Source organism: Bactrocera latifrons, unplaced genomic scaffold, assembly GCF_001853355.1.
Source record: "Bactrocera latifrons isolate USDA-ARS-PBARC rearing strain unplaced genomic scaffold, ASM185335v1 scaffold_13, whole genome shotgun sequence".
NCBI classification, from domain to species: Eukaryota; Metazoa; Arthropoda; class Insecta; order Diptera; family Tephritidae; genus Bactrocera; species Bactrocera latifrons.
In genome coordinates this window covers 2,619,604-2,641,089 of record NW_017534741.1, presented here as the reverse complement: position 1 = coordinate 2,641,089, position 21,486 = coordinate 2,619,604, and the positions used below count along the sequence as shown (strand labels likewise).

Below are 21,486 nucleotides of genomic sequence, written 5' to 3'. Positions count from 1 at the left end.
GCTGGCGTGCATTAACCGTAACGAGCGGCTATTATTTAGACCACCGAACGCGCTTTTTTGGAAATCACACGCACCTTCTTCTTGTCGCAGCACCGTTTATGAACTCTCAACACTTTTTKTTGCTTTGTTTCGTTGTTGTTGTCTTAATGTTGTCTGAATCACTCAATTATGCTAATTCAACTTTAAGCTTGTGCTTAGACGCGCATAAAATATTGYTTTAAATTGAATTTCCTTCACTTTAAATTAATATTTAAATGATTATTTGCCGCTTCTCATTTCTTCAAATTCTTTATTTTTCATTCTCTGCTGCCCGTTTATGCTTTGTTGAGAATATTYTGCTAATTTTACGGATGCGCAAATGCTAATGTCACGCCGCCAACTGAACGCTTTTGGCGTTGCGCATCTTGTTTTTATATCACACGCTTTTCGGTGCTGCTGCCGCGCAGCGCAGCTGAAATGTGSCGCTGCCGCAAAGCTTTTACCATACTCCCCCGCCAATTGGTGGCAAGCGAATTTTGCTGCTCTGTTATAAACGTGTGTTTTTTATGGCTGTATATGTACGCATAGAAGTGTGTGTATGTGTGTGTGTGGGAAAATTCTATGAAGCTTTCAAGTAWAATCGCACTTTGGGGATTTCTTTTCACATAACCAGGTGAGTAGTATATTGGTTAGATGATGAGTTTGTAAACAGTTATAATATCATATCAGTATTGCCTCGAAAAGGGTACATTCTATATTATATCATATACTAAAGACCAGTCGTATAGGATTGGTAGTATTTAAAAATATCGTGTAATACAGAGYTAATTCGGGAGTGCAGAGTCAACTTGATTGTTTGTGTGATTAAAATTGAATATAGTAAAAGATCTTGTTGGTGACAGACGTAGGTACGAAAGGTTGTATGTACAAAGCCATATAACGGGTCATCCGACAGTGCTAGTTTTCTCAATAGCCTTTTTTTGAYAGATCACGCATCAGTATGGTTTAGCATTTCATCATGAGAAAACTTACTCCTAAACGTTCTGTTATGGTCAACATAAATGGACTACTCAGCGTACTTTTTTCAGCACCATCACTCAACTTGAGAGCCAGCATTCAATATAGGATAATATTCGGCCGAATAGATCACGTCTAGCAACCAGTGAAGAATAAATAGCAGCCTTAACAGACCGTTATCGCACCATGATAACCGACTATTTGATGCCTAAAATTGAAGCTTGTGATCCTGGTGACATTTGGTTTCAACAAGACGCGTTACTGGCTGGTAGATTGGCCACCAAGATCGTGTTTTATCGCACCGTTAGAATTTTTCCTGTGAGGATATGTACATTCAAAGACAATTCCACTTCGATAAATATAATTTTTTAATGAAATCACGGCTACGGAGTTATTGAAAAGTTAAAGAAGAGTTTTGGGGAGTGTACTTTAATATTAACACAAGTATTTAAGTGAAGCACTCAGTGGAGATTATGAAGTCATCGAACACTTGCCATGGCGAGTCGACCAACCCTCTATGTTGATGACGATAATATCGAGAGGTAGCAAGGTATCTCAAGATCTCTTATGTATAAATTATTTCGATTATTGTTTTAAGTATGAAGCATGTTATTGCTACACACGTTTTTAATAAAACTTAACTTTTTTCGATAAAAATGAAACTTTMTTCGACAATTAATTATCATATTGAGCGTTATATTATATTAACTCTCAAAACTAAATCAAAAACTCGCATATGATCTTTGAGAGGCCGCTGTGTTCTCTAAGTGCGAAAGTTGGCACCGTCGACATTTTATTTATTTAAAAATGTTGCTAGAAAATACTGTTAATTTATGAATTGTACATAATATTTTGCCATCATTTTCTGAAATCGGCTGCAATTGATTCGTATTCAAATGAGGTGCCCAAACCACGTTAGAACTTTTAACTCAACCAGTGAATGTAATCAATCGCTTAATGGCTCAGAGGCATCGATAAGTAATAAGCAAACTCTTAACAAAACAGAGTCAGGTACTGACAATTAGGTCCTTCAAATTATGTAATTACCTATCAAGCGCTGATAGTATTCATAATGGAAGCAAAAAGCTTTGAATAATATAGGATATCATGACAAACGTTCATATGTATTTGAAAAGCATGCTGAAACCCTGCAGTTTTCTATGAAAATATTGCTGTGAAATTTTGGATGCGTGGCAAGGGTATTTTGAAAGATTATCAAAAACGCAAGTTATGTTAATATCAGCTTGTGTGATTGAATAAAATATATGTCATACGGATATTAAGTTAACATAAATGAAGTGAAATAATTTGTGTCCAAAAATCAATGTAGTATTGGAGAGGATGCGATCAGAAGTTACGTATACGCACAAGTCATGGTAAAAGAACACACTGCAAAGGTATTAAAGGTGACTTTTATTCGGCAGATTTGACATCATGTATCATTTTCCTGATCCCGAAATACATTTTTCAGTACTGACTATGGTTGCTGTACTCTACAAGGCACGCAAAATAGTTTAAGCATACTTTAAGAAAGCTCTCAAACATGCTAACGGCCACATGAGCTTTCAAATTCTGTAGAATTTTTTGTTGTTGTATTTTTGAAGTACAAAAAGTTATTAAAAAGTAAAAGAAGTAACCGAACAGGAAGCCTCAGCCGCAGTTAATGAGCCACAGCTTGACAGCCTAACACCAAACTGAAGAGAAACAACAGTAAAAACTACGATAGGGAAACAACTAAGCCAGTAACAAATACCAATAAACAACAAAGAAGCAAAGTAAACAATGCAAGCAACAAGGTACTGGAAACTGCTTTTRTAGATAGAATATATGACCACGAAGCTTTAGAACAATTGGAAGAAAAAGTACAAAAGCAAGCACGCAAAGAATGAGCGACAAACAAAAGTGCGTGTGGCAATTAAAGCTGAGACAAAACCAAAATTTATTGCCGTTAAAATGAAAATTCACAATTTGAATATAAAAATTATTTGGTAATTAAAATTTAAAATTTATTAAATTTGCACAATAACACCATTAAAATGCTACAAATTAATTAGCCAAACGATTTTATTTACGTTTTGCGCTGAAAAGATTGCTGGAAAAGTGATTCCCAAGTAAAAAAAGTTGTTGGAATATAAAAAATTTGCGTAGAAATGCCATAATAAAGACATTTGTCTCATTTTTGGACAGTTTGTACTTAGCATGACTGCGACGCTACACTTCCGTGAGATGAAAACAAAAGACTCAAGCAACAAACTTGYTTCGCTAACTGCGTTATTGGGCGRAAAATTTCAACACTACAKCAWTATTCGAATAACTACCGCTTTGGGAAATWTTGAAATTCTCAAATACAAGTCAAATTGTCGAGAAGATAAATTTATCAAAAGTGCAATGCAACTGTCATAATTTGATGCATGAATGTAGAAGAACAAGCATATGCGAAAAAGTGGCATGCGGCGTACTGGCAGACACTTAGAACATGATTATGACTGGCAGCAAATATGCTTATATGCCTGGCATATATGTACATATGTACAATAGTAGAACAAAAAGCGCTCGAATAAGCAGCAGCACAACAACCTAGACATAAACAAGAATTGGCAACCGACAAAACAAMAAATAACTAACCGGCAGCGGCCACAGAGTGTCACTTCCGTTAGAGTTCAAAGAAAAGGAAAATCGCAGCAACGACATTGCAAGCAAAAACAAAAAAATTGTATAAGCATTAGCTGCGGGCGTTCCCTTGATGGCAGACAAATTTTTCAGCTTACTATCAGCTTTGCTGAGCAGCAGAAAACAGATGCTGGTGGTTTTCCACCACTTTTCTGGCCATTTGGCAGTGGCAGTGACGGTCAGCAAACGTTCTTGTCTGCCTGCGTTGCAGTTAATTTGCATACAATATTGCGCTTGCGCAAAAGCAATACAACAGCCACATACATATGTATTTTTATGTGTGTTTGTGTTGTGCTTTTTTTCCTTACAGTCGTTGAAACATTGATTTCTCATTTATAACAAGTAAAAACAAGCATTTTTTCCTCCACCACCTGCGCGCTCACACTTTAACGTAGCGGCATTTGTTGCCAACATTTTAGAACCTTCGTGCATTAATTATGTATGCCTCCCTCTGTTTCGTCATCAAAGTCAACGGTGTATTGTGTGTTTTTTTTTTTTTTGTTGTTTTAGTCTCAGTCACTCATGCATTTGATTATTACATGGATTTACCTTGGCGGAGCACCTGTGCGTATACGCATCCTGTTTGGTAATAAATAAGCGACTTTGCGCGGTTTGAGGTCTATGACTTTTTATTGTTATTATTTTGCTCATAGGCGTGAGTAATTGCAGGAATTCGCAGAAGATATGGCGTTTGCTTGGAAGTAAACTGCGAAGAACATTCGAAGCGATGAAAAAATAGCGGAGGTTTGTGGCTCAAGTCTTTTGTTTCAACGCGCGGCAATGAGRGCGTATTTATGAGCAATGTGGATTGCAACACAAGTTTTTCTTAGTTTATGGCCGAAGGTTCGGAAGTATTTATTATTATTACTCATTTAGTGTGAGGTGTTAAATATTTTATGAATCAATGCCTCTATTTCAATAATAAGTCTTATTAAAAATATGTTATAAAATAAATTAGTTGACGTGTTTGAGTTCCGTTATAATATTTATAAATATTTTTTGTGATTTTCGTAATAAATTATTTATTTGTAAGCTTTAAATTTCAATTTATTAATATTTTATAGCATCGAAGATATTTTCTGATAAGTGGTTATTTATTTTTCACATATTTTTTTAGTTATAATAATACAGAAATAGCAAGTCCAATATAAATAAAATATTAGATATTTTTATGCAAAGAGTTTAAGCTTTTAAGAACATTAGTCAAAAAGAAGGAGTCGCCTACTGCTGCAGTGACTGTGRCCTTTATCATGACTAAAAAAACTAAACAAAATTATTAATATGTAATGGACTACCTCACAAAGGACCTATGATTATTACAAAAAATTAAATTTATCAAAATAGTTCTCATTTAAGGTCAATTTTTCCCTAAAATGTTATGATTTTTGGCCCGTTAAAATTACATTTTTCATACGATCGAAAAACAGGAAAGTCATTTTAAAAAGGAAAAAAAAAACAAAAAAAATCAAAAACCAGTCTCTTCGGATTCAGTACAACGGCAGCCAGTTTTAAAAATGTAATTTTGAAAAGAGTGAAAACAAAATTAAACTTATTGGGTTGAATGGACTGAGAGTGCACACTTTTAAATGCTGTAACTCAAATAACGCAAAAAAAAATTATTTAAAATTTTAGTATGTTATTTTYCAAGATATATTCTATAGAAATATCTTTAATAATATATATTTCGTCGAATTGTTAAACATTTTGAGCGYACATTTTCTTTACATAATGTTCAAGGGCCRATAARACAAAGAACCAAAATATTGCTGCCRTTCAGGCAAGTGTTGCTGAAACCACAATTTCCCGATTTCAACCTGTTCTAAAGATTGGTACTGTCTCAAATCACAGCCTGGTGGACTTTGAGAAAGGATTTGGGCTTGCATCCGTGTAAAAAATTTTTCACGTAAGAACTGAAGCTTTAGGGCCATCGTAAGCTTGGTGAATTTGCTGATTTTGCCTTGGAACAATTTGAAAAAGATAAAGCTTTTTCAAAGAAAATCATCTTTTCCGGCGAAGCTGACTTTCATATGAGTGATACGGTAAATAAACAAAACTGTTCTGGTGCGAAGAAAATCCACCAATTTTTCATGAACAAGCATTACATTCTCCTAAATTGAGAGTTTGATATAGTTTTTGGTCTGGTGGAGTCATCGGTCCATACTTCTTTCAAAATGAAATTGGTGAGACTGTTACTGTCAACGGAGAGTGGTATAGCTGGATGATAACCTACTTTTTATGGCCGCTATTGGAAAAAGTTTATTTTGCAACATGTGCCGAATTATAGCGAGAAAAGTTTGGAGATTAAATTATTTCAAGAAAAAGTGACATCGTATGGAATCCAAGTAGTTGTGTTTTAACACTATTAAACTACTTCTTGTGGAATTATTTGAAGTCATTGGTCTTTAGCAATAAACCAGACTCTCTTCCAGCTKTAGAAGTCAATATTGAACGTACTATTTGTGMMAGATGACTTMATTTAGTGGAAAAAGTGCTCCAAAATTGAGTTCATCGAATTCGTTCCTGCAAAAGAAGTCGTGGAGGCCATTTAAATGGTCTCAGAACTTAATAGTATCAATTGTACATCACATTAAATAAAAAAAACAATTGAATTTGCTTAACAATTAGTGTGTATGTTTTTTTTTTTAAGAAATCCAATCACTCTTATTGGAAAACCCTGTATAAGCTTTTATCCTCTTTTAATAATATACATACCATCTTTCTAAGTATTTTCGAAATTTCCGCGTTATTTTTTTATAGAAATAATATCATTTTTATTGGCTACAGGGGTTGCCCTTGCCCTTAGTCCTTGAAATATTTAATATATGAAAACTGTTTTAAAGATTACAAGTAAAGTACACCACAACTAAAATTTTGGATAAGATAATTAAATAGCGATTCAGAAAAAGCTTTTATATGGTTGCTAATTTTCTAATGAAAATTAAAATATAGTATTTATAATAATATTTAAAACACTCTATCCAAGGCAATAAAATTAGTTAAGAGATTGACATAAAATTTAAAGTTTTAGTGCTAAATGGTCGATATCTAATTGGAAAAAATTAACACTGCTCCCATATATGCATTATAAGAGGCATAATTGTAATTGAAGCGAAAAATAATTGATTTTTATGAGATTAGAATTGCCATMTAGTCAAAAATTTAGATAAATGGCAGCTTCTTAAAGTCTATAAATTTCATAACTAAAATGAATCGAAGTCATTTAGAAATATTACTGACACAATTTTTCAGCCGAAGATACTTCCTTAAAATCAATAAGAAGATATAAATTGTATCTCAAAGAAAAGTTTGATCCCAAATAAGACAACATTTAATCATTCAYTTAAATTAGCTTATTTCTAACCATATTCGAAATATTAGAACACTATATTTAACTCAACACGTTTACGCCATACAGCTTTTAATTATGTCATTAAAATTATTTAAATATTTTAGTGGCACATACAATTTCATGCAAAACGTACTAATAAAAAAATAAAAAGATCTAAACCACATTTTAATTAGAGCTGGTTGAAGGCATGCGAAGACAGGCGATGAGACATAGCAGAACATACATATGATGCGGTTTGATGGTTTTCAGTGGAAATAGTTTTTTAGTATAAATATATTATATATATATATATAGATATATATTTGCATTTACWTTCTATATGTGTATTTCCAATTATGTGTGTGGAGTATAATTTTTTGCAAATGGTTTTTAAATAAGATTATGTAATGGATCACAGGGAAGTAACTTTTATCCGAAATGTTTACTTGGGCGAGTGCCATGGTTATTATCCCCTTTAGTCATAAATATTTTCCTGGTTATATGTACTTATGACATGTCGTTATATATATATTTACATAGTAATATTAATCTGGTTTGTGGTATAACTTTGGTTAACTAACTTATATATGTATATAAGCTGATATTTGATCAGATGTTTGTAGAAAATTATATGAGATCATACTTTTAACCATCTCAAATATCCATGTATGACATAAAAAAAACCCCATGTATGTATGTAATTGCGACATGTTAGCTTTCCGTGATCGTCACACTCGAGATGTCACAATCAAAATATTCACAAGCAGAACAAAAGGAAGTCAACACTTGACTTAGAACAAAATCATATGTTAATCAAAATAAATATTAATCACTATTGCCTCATATGTGAACTTTRCATGCATATATTCCTGTACAGGTATATGTACATACAGGTACCAGTACTCGTATATGTGAGTATCAGCGTTTATGAAGTCATATAGCAACCCCTTCATTCAAACATTAATTCACATAAAACGCTTTTATTTAGTCAAGACAAACAAAAAAATAAAAAAAAAATAATAAAAACAAAAACAAAAACAAAAAGCCCGTCAATTGCTGTGACTAAAAAATTTAACTCACTTTTAGTTCGTAGAAAAAAAAACTGACACTGATTAATTGCAAGCAACTTCATTATTATGAATATTTGAATATATTTTTAGCTTGAGGAAAATTAGCAATAATTTCATTGTTGTTTGTTGTCGGTTGCATGTTGCTCGGGTGGCTTTTTATACACTTTTGAATTGRCATAAAAAGCTCATGTTATCTGAAAGCTTTGGCGCTTTGTTATGCTCTTGGTKTTTGTCTTCGAATGAGTCATTCCTCTTGAGCAGTTCATGTAATTATTTTTCTGCGTTTTCTTTACTTGGTTTTGAGACTAAGTAATTTAGAATTTTTGCTTCATGATCSCAAAGATAAAAGTTCAGCTTAAAGTTTGCATGCTTGTTGCATGACTTTGACGTTTAACTTCCGCYTACAATGATTATTTTGCTGAGAAATTGTAGATGGATAATAGAAGTGTAATCTTATATATCGTCACCTAAAATGCAAAATAACGCAACATCACTTTTCACAAGTTCACAGGCGAAGAAAAAACCACATATGTTGAATAAGATAGAGTTTTGGTTATAAAACGGTTTTACATCGATTATAAAATGGTTATAAGTTGGTTATCTATTGCTTATATCTGACATTCGAAGCTGAAAATTTTATATTACATATAAATACGTAGTGAATCGTTAGCAATAAAAAACTCAATATAGATTTTTTTGATGACATGTTATTCTGCATTTTAGGTGATTTCTTGAACAAATTTGAAGGTCTGTAACGGAAGTCACATAAAAAYCCTATCGAAGAGAGAAAAGCTTCTGAGAATCGCTTAATCGATTTAACTTTAAAGTTTGCTGAGATAAATTTATCAGTTAGAATATCTGAAGTTAGGTTAATGGTTTCATTATAAGGCTGCGGTGGTTACTCTAAGGATCAGTGTTCTTTAAGTTTTGCGCTGACTGGCTTTAGCAACACATTTTAGATAGCTTCAGTTAGTTTGACTAACTTACTCTGATTTATGTAAACTTTAAACCAAACATACACATTTATAAAATATATATTCTTATTTACATATTTTCCAGTGATTTTAATAACTTCATCAGCTACCTAGTAACCATGCTGCACTATAATTTCCCCGTGCCCACCACTGTTAATTAAAAATTTCCAAAATTTGTGGCTCCCAACAACCAGTTAAAGTGTATTTTATTTCATTACTCCCATTGCAGCCAACATTTTGAAAATTTTAATTGTTTCAATAACAATTTAAGAACCGCAAAACCCCAAATTTGCGCTCTAATTGCACTCGAAACTCCAGCTTGTTCTAAAAACGGCATAAAAAAAGTCACAAGTGGAATTTATTTTATTGTTCACAATCGTGTAATTTCAACGATCAATCAGCCAATGCCGGTAATTTGAATGTGTTTTTGGCTCTGTACACACACACTTGCATAAGTGTTTAGCATATATAGGGGTGTAGCTGTGGCAGCTGCCGCATTCGAATTTTTATTTAATAGCTACTTTGCAATTATAAAAGTTAAATTCTACTCTTTACGTGTACAAAAACAGTTTATAAATTTTAACTAACTGAAAACTGTTGGGAAAATGTGTATACACATTTATAGATTGACTAACTACTTTAGTACTAGTTGAGAGCTAACATCGATTGAGTTTTTCAAGAATACTTGTTTTTTTCCAAAACAAGTTTCCCTCAAACTTTTAATTTGTTTTATGAAACTTTATGGTCTTTAACATTTCTATACTTGGAGCTTATCCTTGATAGTACGYATAAGCTTACACGGAATCCAAAGATTGAGGAGAGTGTGACGAAGGCATCGATCGCTGTAAACTTTTGTAAAGAGACAATTGAGAAGAAGTATGGTCAACAGAAGTGGCGTTCTGGCTCAGTGACTAGTTAAGCTAATCTTSAGCTCATGGGAAATAGTTTCGTCCCTCTTATAGTTGTTTGAGGGGCAGATCAGATAGATATCCTATCTAAATTATACAGATAAGAAACATTAATAATTCGGAAAATCTTTAAATTACCCATTTTTGATAGAGTCCCCAGGTATTGAAAAAAGAAAAAACAAAAAAAAAATTGTTTGAGAAGCACCTACAAAATAGATCCCAATAGAAAATAGTCGCATAATTAATAAATGTTGTGAAAAACTTTCATGTGTGTTTAACGCGTTACGGTGCTCAAAAGCTCAGCACCAAATCAATGTGTCGATCAGCGCCCCGAAAATGCCTGGAATTTTTCGGTATCAATTGACAGTGTRGTCTGGACACCGTGGTAGGGTTCGAGGACCATCTAAAACCTCCGCCGTGCTTTGGGTCCGGCACCCTGTTGCAATGCAAATCCATATTGAGTGATCAAAACACTCTGCCCGCATTCAGGTATTAAACCAMAACAAACAGCAGCGAACGTCAAGGGCTCCTGCTCCCTATGGTACCAGAATTAAGTCAGACGTCGTAGCCGAATATTCTACCAGTTGAACTTCCATACTACTCTGTACTGGTGTCCAGTGTTGGACCCCATACTCTCATCAGACAAATCACACTAAAACCTAACYTTAAGTTTCTGCTCATTGTCTTCGCCACCTAAATAACTTATGCGCAAACCTTTCAAAYGATCCTAACTGTTCGGCATTCCAACTAGTGGAGATTACACCATTTACATCTAACCATCCGTCTGACCAGCTAATCCCCATTCCATCAAGGTTACTTATGTTCGAGTACATTGGACATTCTGCAATGACATGTTCCCAATCTTCAATGCGTGCTCCACATATACACATTCAGACCCCCATCCCTTCTCTTAATGCCCAATTTCAGACAGAATCTGAAGTCTGGGTTTCTTTCTACAAACCCAACATATTGAATGTACTCGTAAGTCACTCGGCCGCTACGGCTACCATCTTAACGGGTTTGCCACTTACCCCTAACACTTTCATCAGGAAGCCTCCTGCTTCCTAGATATCCATCCGTTCCCACATCGCTATCAGAAATCCAGTTATTCTGCAGAAATGATACACTCAAAACCCTCCTTACCCTGAATGTAACAGCTACCCTGAGCAAGGAAGGAAACTTAGGAGGTCCTCTGAAAAATGTTTATATATGATCAGTGAGAAAGCTGAATTGGATAAGCAATGGCCGTTTCTTTATCTGTGCGAACTAGCCCCAAAGTATTTGAGATATCGGTCTGAAATTTCGCACACTTCTTTTCCTCATCAAGGAGATGCTCATTTGTCAGAACACCCGATATCGGATCAATATATATTTTAGATAAATACAAACTGACTGATAAAAATCAAGTACTTATATGGTAAACTTGTGTATTTGACGATAAAACTCTTACGAAATTTGAAAACGYCACAATCTCCGAACATATTGTTTTGATCGGACCACTTTAGCATATATCTGTTCTGTCTGGAACTAGTTACCACTAATTGTATAGGGATTTTACTGTACCGTACTAGTAGCTGTGAAAACTAGCCACAAACGTGCCGTTAAGTAAACAAACACTGCGAGTGAACCCCGACGCGTCGATCACTCGTTACAACAAGTAAATAAATAGARTAACCATACATATTTACATAGATTGTGTTTGTTACACAAGCAAATCAGTTGTGAATATTCTAAGTTTTTGAAGTTGAAATGAAATGAGCAAGCAGAAATAAAACCACAATGTGGGTCAGTTCAGTGACCATTTTTGCAATATATTTGATCTCGAAAATGCAATTCTGCGCTTTTTTCTCCATTTGGCAATGATCAAAGGTTGTTGGTGGGTGCCAAACACTATCACAGTTACCGCGTTTCAACGGTAAATGTGCACCAAATTTGCATTTAATGCGATTAAATTTATTCTCTTTATGCAAATCCATTGCTTTTGTTATTAGTTTTGTTTTCTGCAAGTTGTAGCAAATTGGCGATTAGAAGGGATTATAGAATTTGGCTCGCKAATTATTTGTTGTTTTGAAAGTAAAAACTTTTATCTCGCTAATAATAGTATGAAATATGCTTAGTCTTGCAATTATGTGAATTAACACTTCATTACGGTTCTAAATAGAAGGTTTATATAGCAAATTATCACATTAATTTGTGGGTGTAATTTTATTCAATTAACTTTTTCTGGCTATTGTAGCTCGAAAAGTTAAATTRGATTATTTTTTAAGCGTAAATGAAATGCATACGGAGGTCGCATGAATGTACCATTTAGTCATGCATTTGGAATATATAATATTTAAAATTAGTTTAATTAAATTTAAGTTCCATTTTATAAGTATAATAACAACAGTTAAAATGTATCAAATATTTTGTTCTGAGAGCCTGAAGCTTGTTTTGGTATATCATTTTTCATCTGAGAGTTGTATCTGTCCTCACTATCAATAACCTCAAGTTACTTTATTATCAGGCTCTTTTAGACGCCTGGTCTTAAGGGTTTCACTATAATATTTGTCCTCTCTAGCATAGCATCAAGCTACTTTATTATCAGACTCTCTTAGACATCTGGTCAAAGCGGATTCACTAAAAACTGCGAACTGTGTTGAGCTCGGAAGATCCCCCCTTTCAACTACATGGCATTTGAAATGATCTGGAACAATGTTGTCCTCTTGTATTCTAGCTCTGGACTTGTGGACCTCAAATCAACTTATTAGATGCTTCTGTGATACTTTTCCTCTAGATTGTTCAATAGATATTCCACAGGATAAGACGAAAAAACGTTTGTAAATTTATAAAGATGAAAAGAAGAAGGTGAGATGAAAATATCCAGACCCTTTCACTTCCCTTATTCAGCATTTGCAATACTAAAGTTGGAACATCTCTATAGTCAAACTAGGAGATTTAACCGAAAGTGATGTTACTTTCTCCAAAAATTTGTGATAAACTCTAAATTATGCGGATCTTCGCGATCAATATGCACGTTTTAGTTATCATAACGAACTGGAGAAGTAGTCTTTCCAAGTTAGATCCCTGTTGTCTAACTAGATCGACCTAAGGCGACCAAGATACAGCCAGAGAGTTTCTAATTTAAGAGCCGTTAAGATCACAGATAGTTTTCCCAAATATATCATCTGATTTTGTGAGGAAACATAACGAAAGACCTTTTAATGAGTTTACGAAACCTCAGAAATTGGAAACCTTCTTTTAAATAAAGATATGAAGAGTTCGCAGTTCATTCATTATTAACGGAAAAGGTTTTGAGAATAACAAAGCCAAGTTGTTGTTTTACAACAGCAAACATTCTAAGTTATATTTTGATGAGACTATTGTGGTCACAACCCGTACTCTGTTTGACTGAAAGTTCATAACCGAGATAAAATACAAAATTATAAGGAATCTATTTGGTCTGAACAAGCAAGATAAGGCTGCATCACTTGGAATTGAAAGGAAAACTGTGGATCCAATATTTGAGCAACTCGCCAAAGAACTTGAGTAAATTTCCATTAATAGATTATATCACCAGTMCCCAATTCTAAGCATTTTTACAGCGTTTTTCTATACCCACAGAGATGATATAATATACAAGCACTCTTAAATATTGAATCCTCAAAAGCGTTGTTGTTCCAGCATATTAAYTTTCCTGCAGAATATCGCTAAATTATTACTTTCGTCAACTTATTACTTACCCTTCATCTTATCCATGCTAAAGCTTCCGTCATCGCGGTCATCATAACCGTTACCTGGTCGTCCTAAAACGAAAAATATTGTTGTAWGAAATTTCCATATTGAACTCTTTTGAGAAAGTACTTACTTGTATTGCCAGTTAGATAGTCTTCTGGATTAAAGTAGGTCGCTATTGTCTTATCGCCATCATATCCGCCATCTGGACGTGCAGCGGTACCATTTCGTCGCACATAACCATAATCAACATTTGATCCACCACCGTAGCCRACAGGCTCACGCATTGGTGGACGCATTGATGTACTCAAACCATTGTCATTTGGTGCATCCGGACGATTATTGTAGTTTACAAAGTCACYTGGCGGTCGTGSTCCGTTGGACATTGTGGTAGGTAGYGCAGAAGATGGGCGTTGTTCGTATGATGGACGTCTATTCAGACCATCATATTCAGGTCGTGTGTAATAAGTGGAAGGCGTTGTAGGGTCGTACTCTGGTCGCGTTGGACGATAAGAGTTTGGTGGACCGATTGGACGATCACTGGMGTATGTGTTAGATGGAACAGGGCGGTCATTAGGATAGGAACCGGATTGGCTAGGACGATCACTGGCATACGTGCCGGGACGCTCGGGTCGATCACTAGAATATAAATCCGGTCTATCGGGACGTTCATTGGGATAAGAACTGGGTCTATCAGGGCGRCGGCTGGGTCTTTCGCTCGGATAAGAACCCGGTCTTTCGCTGGGGTAAGAACTGGGTCTTTCACTTGGATAAGAACCAGGTCGATTTGGGCGATCACTGGAATATGGACCGGGGCGAGTTGTRTAGCCMCCAGGGCGATTCTGYTCATGATCYCTGTCAGCTTGAGAGCTTTGATCGTACGGACGTGTCGTTGTAGGATCATATGATTCTGGGCGTCCATAACTAAATCCATTGCCATAACCTAAACCAAAAATTGGACGTGGTGGACCATGTGGAGGACTCTGCGTWTCTTCAGTGGGATTATGACCAGGTGGTCGATAACTCTCATGTACCTCTGGCACATTTGAAGCATAGCCACCTGGTATGTAAACGTCGTCATTGGACGCAGGATAGTTATTTTCATAAAGCGTCGGATACTTATACAATGGATAGATGTCGTGTGAAAAGTACAAGCGGTCACCGTCCGGTGTTGTAGCGCCCAAAGTGGGGTTTATGCTGTCCGTATACACACCCGGCGTAGTGCCATAAGTGGTTGACGGCGAAGGACTATAGCCAGTGGAAGGACGTTCATTTGCAAATGTCGAGCCCGATGTGGGTGTAGGGTCAACGACCAGTAAAGTGGTGTCTTGCGCCACCGGTCGATGGGGTAACTGAATTGTGGGTGTAGGCGACAAGCCGCTATAACCATCTTCACCATCGCCAYCAACTGTAGTATCTGTAATGGTATTGTCGCTTAAATCGAAACAATTCGTTTTGCGCGCATACAAATCGAAATCGGGATCGAAAATGATGCCACTCGGCCGACTACCCGTCAAGCTGAATTTTTCTGTTGACAGCTGACAAGTACCGTTTCCGCGTCGATGCACTCTGTGGAAAGAGAAACAATCCATTAACTGGATGAAGTAATCGATTTGCCCAAGTTGTATGGTGCAATGCTTGCAAATGAGATTGCAAAATGTGCAAGTCTGTAATTTAACTGACCCAAATGAGAGAGATTGACACTTATCGCCGGCCTGTATGCACTTCTCCTTGCACATCTTTAGCGAGTTGGTGTCTTCGGTGCGAAATGTTTTCTGAAATGGCAGCATAGCCTCCAAAGCGATGCGCTCAAAGCAGTCTGAAAGGAAAATAAAAAGGTTTTSATGTAGTTGTTGTAATGAAATTTTGTTTCGCAAGCTCAATTTCGTYGCAAATATTGGACAATTTATGTTCATACATTTCACAAGCCTCGATAGAAAGAAATATAGTGAAAGTATAGAGCTTTTGTGGCACCAACTTTCAAGTTAATCCAAGTATCCAGAGTGTGTTAAAGCTCAAAACTTTTAAAACACTTTAGTTGAAGCATCTTTCTGTGTAAATACGGTCGATTACGGTAGAATTTTGACCATCTATGGTTTACGGCTAACATCCGAAAACGTGATCAACATTAGGAAACCCATGCATTGYYTAAACGACGATCTYGATAAAAGTATGGTGAAGATAATCAAAACCCGAYGGAAYGAGCTACATAATTTCTATTTGCAYACGATAGRAGAGGCTGTGGGAACATGATCGGATTACTAACAGATCACTACTTGAGAAGATTGCAGGAAATGTACATTACAAGTTACCAGGGAAACAATGGAACATCTCATCTGTACTTGACTGGCATTGGCAAGACAATACTGTAAGCTTCTGGGGTCTCCACGGAATGATACACTGCAGGAGGTATTGATAATGGTATAATAGTGTCAAGCGCTGTCATCGTAASTAATTACTTTTCTTGTATCTTGTAAATGAACTCCATCTGGTATCGCAAAGGACCAAATTGGTCTAAGCGTGGCTTATTGGCCTTCCAAACCTAACCTTATCCTACTTTAAACATCCCTTATCTTGTAAATATTAATATTTCGTTACTAYTTGAAGCACATCTGCAATTCTCAACTGTGTTATGAGATAAATGTTTGATATACCAAATGTTAAAATCTGACTTGAACTGGTCCATTTTTCATAGATTGGTATAAGCTGCTTTTATGTTCGTAAAAAGTTAATTTTTCTGACGATTAGTTGACTTAAAATTATCTATTTTGAATAAAATCACGGCTATGGAATCGTTGAAAAGAGTATATTTTTCCACGAACACGAGTATTAGATTGCCACAAAGCATTCATTAAGGTCGTGAAGTCGTCGAAAAGTTTACTCATTAGAACCGTCCATCAGCCTCGGTTCTTGTAAATGACATTAGCTCAAGAACTTTTATAGATTGACTTAACACATTTTGGTTAATGTGCTGGGCATGAAATGTGTGAAGAATTGAATTTGTGCGAGAAAGTGTTCAGATACCTCGTTAAAGTGGTATAGTTACTTATTTTTAGTGCCACCTAGTTTTGTCTTACATATTTTATATAAAGTTTTACTACGGTCAAAAGCTGTGATTTCAGAGGTAAGTACAATTTTTTTTATTTTTTTTTTTTTTTGATTTTTAAAACTTAAAATCAATTATAAGAAATTATAGAAAACGTTTTTAATGCGAAAAAAAATTCCAACATATCTTTGGACCAAGATAAAATCATAACAGCTAGCGCATGTGTCAGAAGACATGTCGGCGCAAAGTTGCACCACAAATGTTGTCCGTTCGTTTGAACTTTTCCCGTATAGTTTGTTCGATTTGCAGGAAACTAACGGTTGGCTAATCGAATGCAACTATTGCTGGATTCGTATCGAAAGATCGAATCTATTGCAAAAACAAAGTGGCGTAGAGATTATCCAGCGCCACATTACTGCTGACAAGGTGTTGGTTTATGAATATAATGTCAAAACTACCCAACAAATTGAATTAAGCGTGCACATGTTTGCATTGGCTCAAATGTAGCCTATTTTGAAAATATAATACGCAAATAAATTTTTTTTATCAATCCGGGTCAAATTTGATCATATGATCATAAGGTGAGAAAAAGAGAAATGGTTACTAAATTTATTCGGCGAATAAATATTAAAATATTTTTAGTTTAAACATCAGTATTGTGCAACATAACTGTTCAAATARCTACTATAACTACATTTTTCTGTACTAAAATTTCTCTCAGCAAATTTGTAASAAAACACGCTGCTACGGTGGATRGTCATATTTTAATGAATGATTTTTAAATCTTTACCACCTCATRATGAYTTCTRGCRCATGTTCTTCATCATAATTATYTTTTCCACATGCAATGAGTATAATCATGAGTATTTTATGATTATTTAGCTTATTAAGCAGAGTGATTTTTAATGTGAGGTTATTATAGTGAAATTCTTATTTTAAAATTCAAACTTCTAAATATTTAATGGAGAAACAGAAATTACAAAGCTTCATACACATGCACACACATCGCCATCTTCATCGCTAACCTTAAAATTATAGCCCATTTCACCCTGAAACCGTTAATGTGTAAACAAAATTGTCTTGTATGTTGGAGTAGATACATTTTGGGCCTCATTTACTCCCAGCAACGGCAATTAACTTTTTGGATCAACCTGTGCGTCGGCATTTAAAGCGGCAATGAATGGCAACAGCAACAGCAACAGCAACAGTTCTAATATAATTTTAAATTTTTTTTGCTGTTGTTGTTGTTACATTATTTTATTACACCCACTGTGTTGTTTACTTCTGTGCTGTTATAATTATTTCTTTTGATTGCTGTTGTTGTTGYTATGGCAACTTTCTGGTGCATGACGAGCACACCGAGTGTGTTGCATGCAAATTCTCGCGCGCACCTTGTGTCAAACCACAGTGGCGCACAGTGTAAATGGAAAARGCAACAACAATGCCAGCAGTCATAAATGACATAAATGCGTGTGACGAATGCATGCAACATAAAAGAGCAACAAYAACTTTTGAATGAATGATTTTCAATGCAGAGTGCGTGTGGTAAAATATGTGTTTGTTGCTGTTTTATTCACACTTGTGTTTATGTTACATTGTTGTTTTTTAAGTATTTATCATTTTGTTTTTTTTTTTTTGTCTGTGGTTGAGCCCCCATTTTCAATGTCACAGACTTGCCTCCAAACGCACTGATCAAATTACTGATAGGAGCAGATAATTGTTATTCATTACCGCTTACGCACAGTTAATATGTATAYAGTGGTGGTAAGAGACCTTAGTAGAATTTCGAGATCACCAAAATTTWGTCCAAATAAATATAATGCTATTTTTATGCTTAGCAGCAATTAAGTTTCCTTGAAATAATCAAATTAGCAAAACGTTTTTTAAGGCTGGACACAATATCCTATATATTTATGTAGATATGTATAAGAACGTTATTGAGCTCTTTAATGAAATATACCATGTTTTGAGGAAATATGAGCTTTTACGTTTGAATTTTATTTTTTGAACGAAGCGATTCATACCTCAAACTCTCTTTATATGCGTCTTAGCCTAATCTCTTACACAGCGAGMCCTTTTACCAACTAGTTAATCCAAAGATTTTGGATTTTACAYTCGACAGCCTGTGCTCCTTCACTTCTCACACGTCCGCGATTATTGCCAAAGTCCTTAACGAAATCCTCAAGTCGCTAGCCGGCATCACATGGAGAAAAAACATAGAAACGTTGTTGGCTGTCATTTAAGCAACGGCCGGCCGATCATTAACTACGCCGCACCAATGTGATCGCCTGGATGCAATCAATCGCAGAYGAGGAAGCTTCAGATCTGTTAGGGTACTGCACTCCGGACTACGACAAGATGTCTCTCGATGTCGCCCATCGAACATCTCCACAGTGAGGTCCGCAAGCTCCAAGTTAAGGAATATAATTAACCCCTCTCCAAACAGTTTCCGCTGGAGTGTTTTCGTAGCAATCATGCCTGCAATCTGTTTGTAGCGAAACCGCCTCCTAGAAACATAAAGAGATCCTTACTTGACTACGTAGACTTCGGAMGCAACAAACTTCAAACATGTATCGACCGCCATTCACAGTGGAGCYATAAACACCTCCAGCAACTCTTCTCAGTGAATCGCGTACTTGGAGTCCAACCACCACCCATTGCAGAGRACAAACTCGAGTTGCCGCGAGACTCGAGAGTGATTTTTGCGCAGATTCGTTCGGGATACTATAGAAGGGTCTATCCAGAATCGACACCGACATATCAAATATATATCCCCGACATATCAAATAATAGGTTGTCAAAAATTTTTTCAATTGTTCATAAAATTTTTTTTGATGACTCATGCCCAGCTCTTGACCGATGCTACGGCTGCTACTATGCCGGTCTCTTTCGGCCAATTCAGCGATTTTATCGCAATTTTCGACGAAGGCCTTCCGGAGCGTGGCGCATCTTCGACCACCTCTACACCAGAACGAAAACGTTGAAACCATCGTTGTGCCTGTCTCTTATACACATCTAGATGTGTATAAGAGACTACTATAGAAGGGTCTATCCAGAATCGACACCGACATATCAAATATATATCCAGCATTCAACGAGTACCCGGATGACACTAACCACCTTCTTTTCTTCCTGTCTCTTATACACATCTAGATGTGTATAAGAGACCTCTGATACTCCTCCTCCTGACACACGATTTCTGGGTCAACCGTTTTTCTGTAATTTACCATTTAAACAGAGACTCGATAACAGTTACAACAACAAGTTGATTGAGTACAAAATTTGTCATKTCTATATTCACATAAAGTCTAATAACGTCTTAAGATAGATCGAATTGTTTCGTGAGTCCCGRGTAAACTTTACACAATTGCGTTCTGAACATTTCAACAAACTAAGAGTCTACCAACTCAAACTTGACCCAGCAAAAGGAAACGTTTCTTTAAGTGATATTAGTCTCAACGTGAGACTAAGGAGAACTAAGGAGGTTGAAATTATCCATTTGGTCCGAATATTATCGTATTTTGAAAGGTTCTATGCAGGCTAAAAAAGTTTGAAGATAAGGAATTGGGAGCATTACGTTGACGTTGACGTAGACGTTGAAAGGCTTTTTGCTATGTCTGAATGCTGCTTGAAAGCAATAGTTATAGACCCAATTATACTAACTGTTAATCATTTATAGCCTTTTCARAAAGACATCCTTTAAAATGACTGATTATTTCTTCGGATATTTTCACTAATTCCATAACCTTAATTATCCTAWAGGTTTGCCACAAAAGTGTTGAGTGTGTGTGGAGAATTAGTTTTTAAATTTCAGCGTAGTAATTTCACTTCATTAATTGAATTGTAGGTGCACAAACATGGCAGCTGATGGTCAGGAAAAACTAGTTTTAATAATAAATCATAAAATTACTTATGCTATATAATAAAATTACTTATAATGTCCTATAGTGCTCTGGGTTGTAATATGTCAAACAAAAAAAAAATGTTTATAATAGAAAACAAAGTGTTCCAAAAGTTCATAAAAATAACTTTATTATTTCTTACATTTATGTTCTTTAGTCAAATATTTTGTTGTTGTAGAAAAGAACTTTTTTTCCAGAAACACACATTGGTAGAACTAACAAAAAAAAAGTCAGTTATTTCAAATGTCATTTATGCCAACTCTTTTGTGGCACAGCTCATAAATTATTCAATAAGGTCACATAAAGCCAAAAGTACAACAAACTGCCATTATGCCATTCTGGTGACAAAAAGCGCCAACAACAGCAACGCCTGTGACAAYGTATATGACAAATAGTGCTATTTCYCTACCGCACCAACAATAGCTACTCTGCCACAAACCCGACAACTTCCTTTCGTCATGGCGACAGAACCTACGCACCAGTCTGACAGCAGCTGAGCGATTTTGATGGTTTTTCAAAATTTCGTACTTTTAGGCTTTTATTCCAATTATTCAAATATTGTTTACATAATATGGTATACATATGAACAACGATCTCATTCACCTCTCCCACTTTAGTTTTTGTTTTGATTTCAAAGTTGCTGTACTGAATTGTTCACTACTGTTGTGTGTTGGTATGCACTGTTAAACTCAAGTTGTTAAAAATACCTAAAAGTTAATGAATACAGAGTTATTAAATGAAATAATTGAATTAAGAGTAAAATAATTTTTGTTGGTTTTGTATTTTCAAGGGCACTTGTGTGAATGCATTATTGTTCATTGCATTTTTATACTCTATCAACAAAGTTGCTAAGGAGAGTATTATAGTTTTGTTCACAT

The 21,486-nt window shown here is 35.4% G+C and overlaps 1 protein-coding gene across 1 annotated transcript in view; it reads right to left on the bottom strand.

The window, feature by feature from the left end:
* Positions 1-21,486, bottom strand: part of LOC108979008 — a 36,790-nt gene that overhangs the window by 10,462 nt on the left and 4,842 nt on the right. Inside the window, exons 2-4 of the mRNA XM_018949570.1 lie at positions 15,344-15,479; positions 13,794-15,229; positions 13,669-13,731 (exon numbers count right to left, since the gene is read on the bottom strand). Of these exons, the coding sequence (XP_018805115.1) occupies positions 13,669-13,731; positions 13,794-15,229; positions 15,344-15,479 (1,635 nt within the window). The remainder of the gene's footprint in view (positions 1-13,668; positions 13,732-13,793; positions 15,230-15,343; positions 15,480-21,486) is intronic.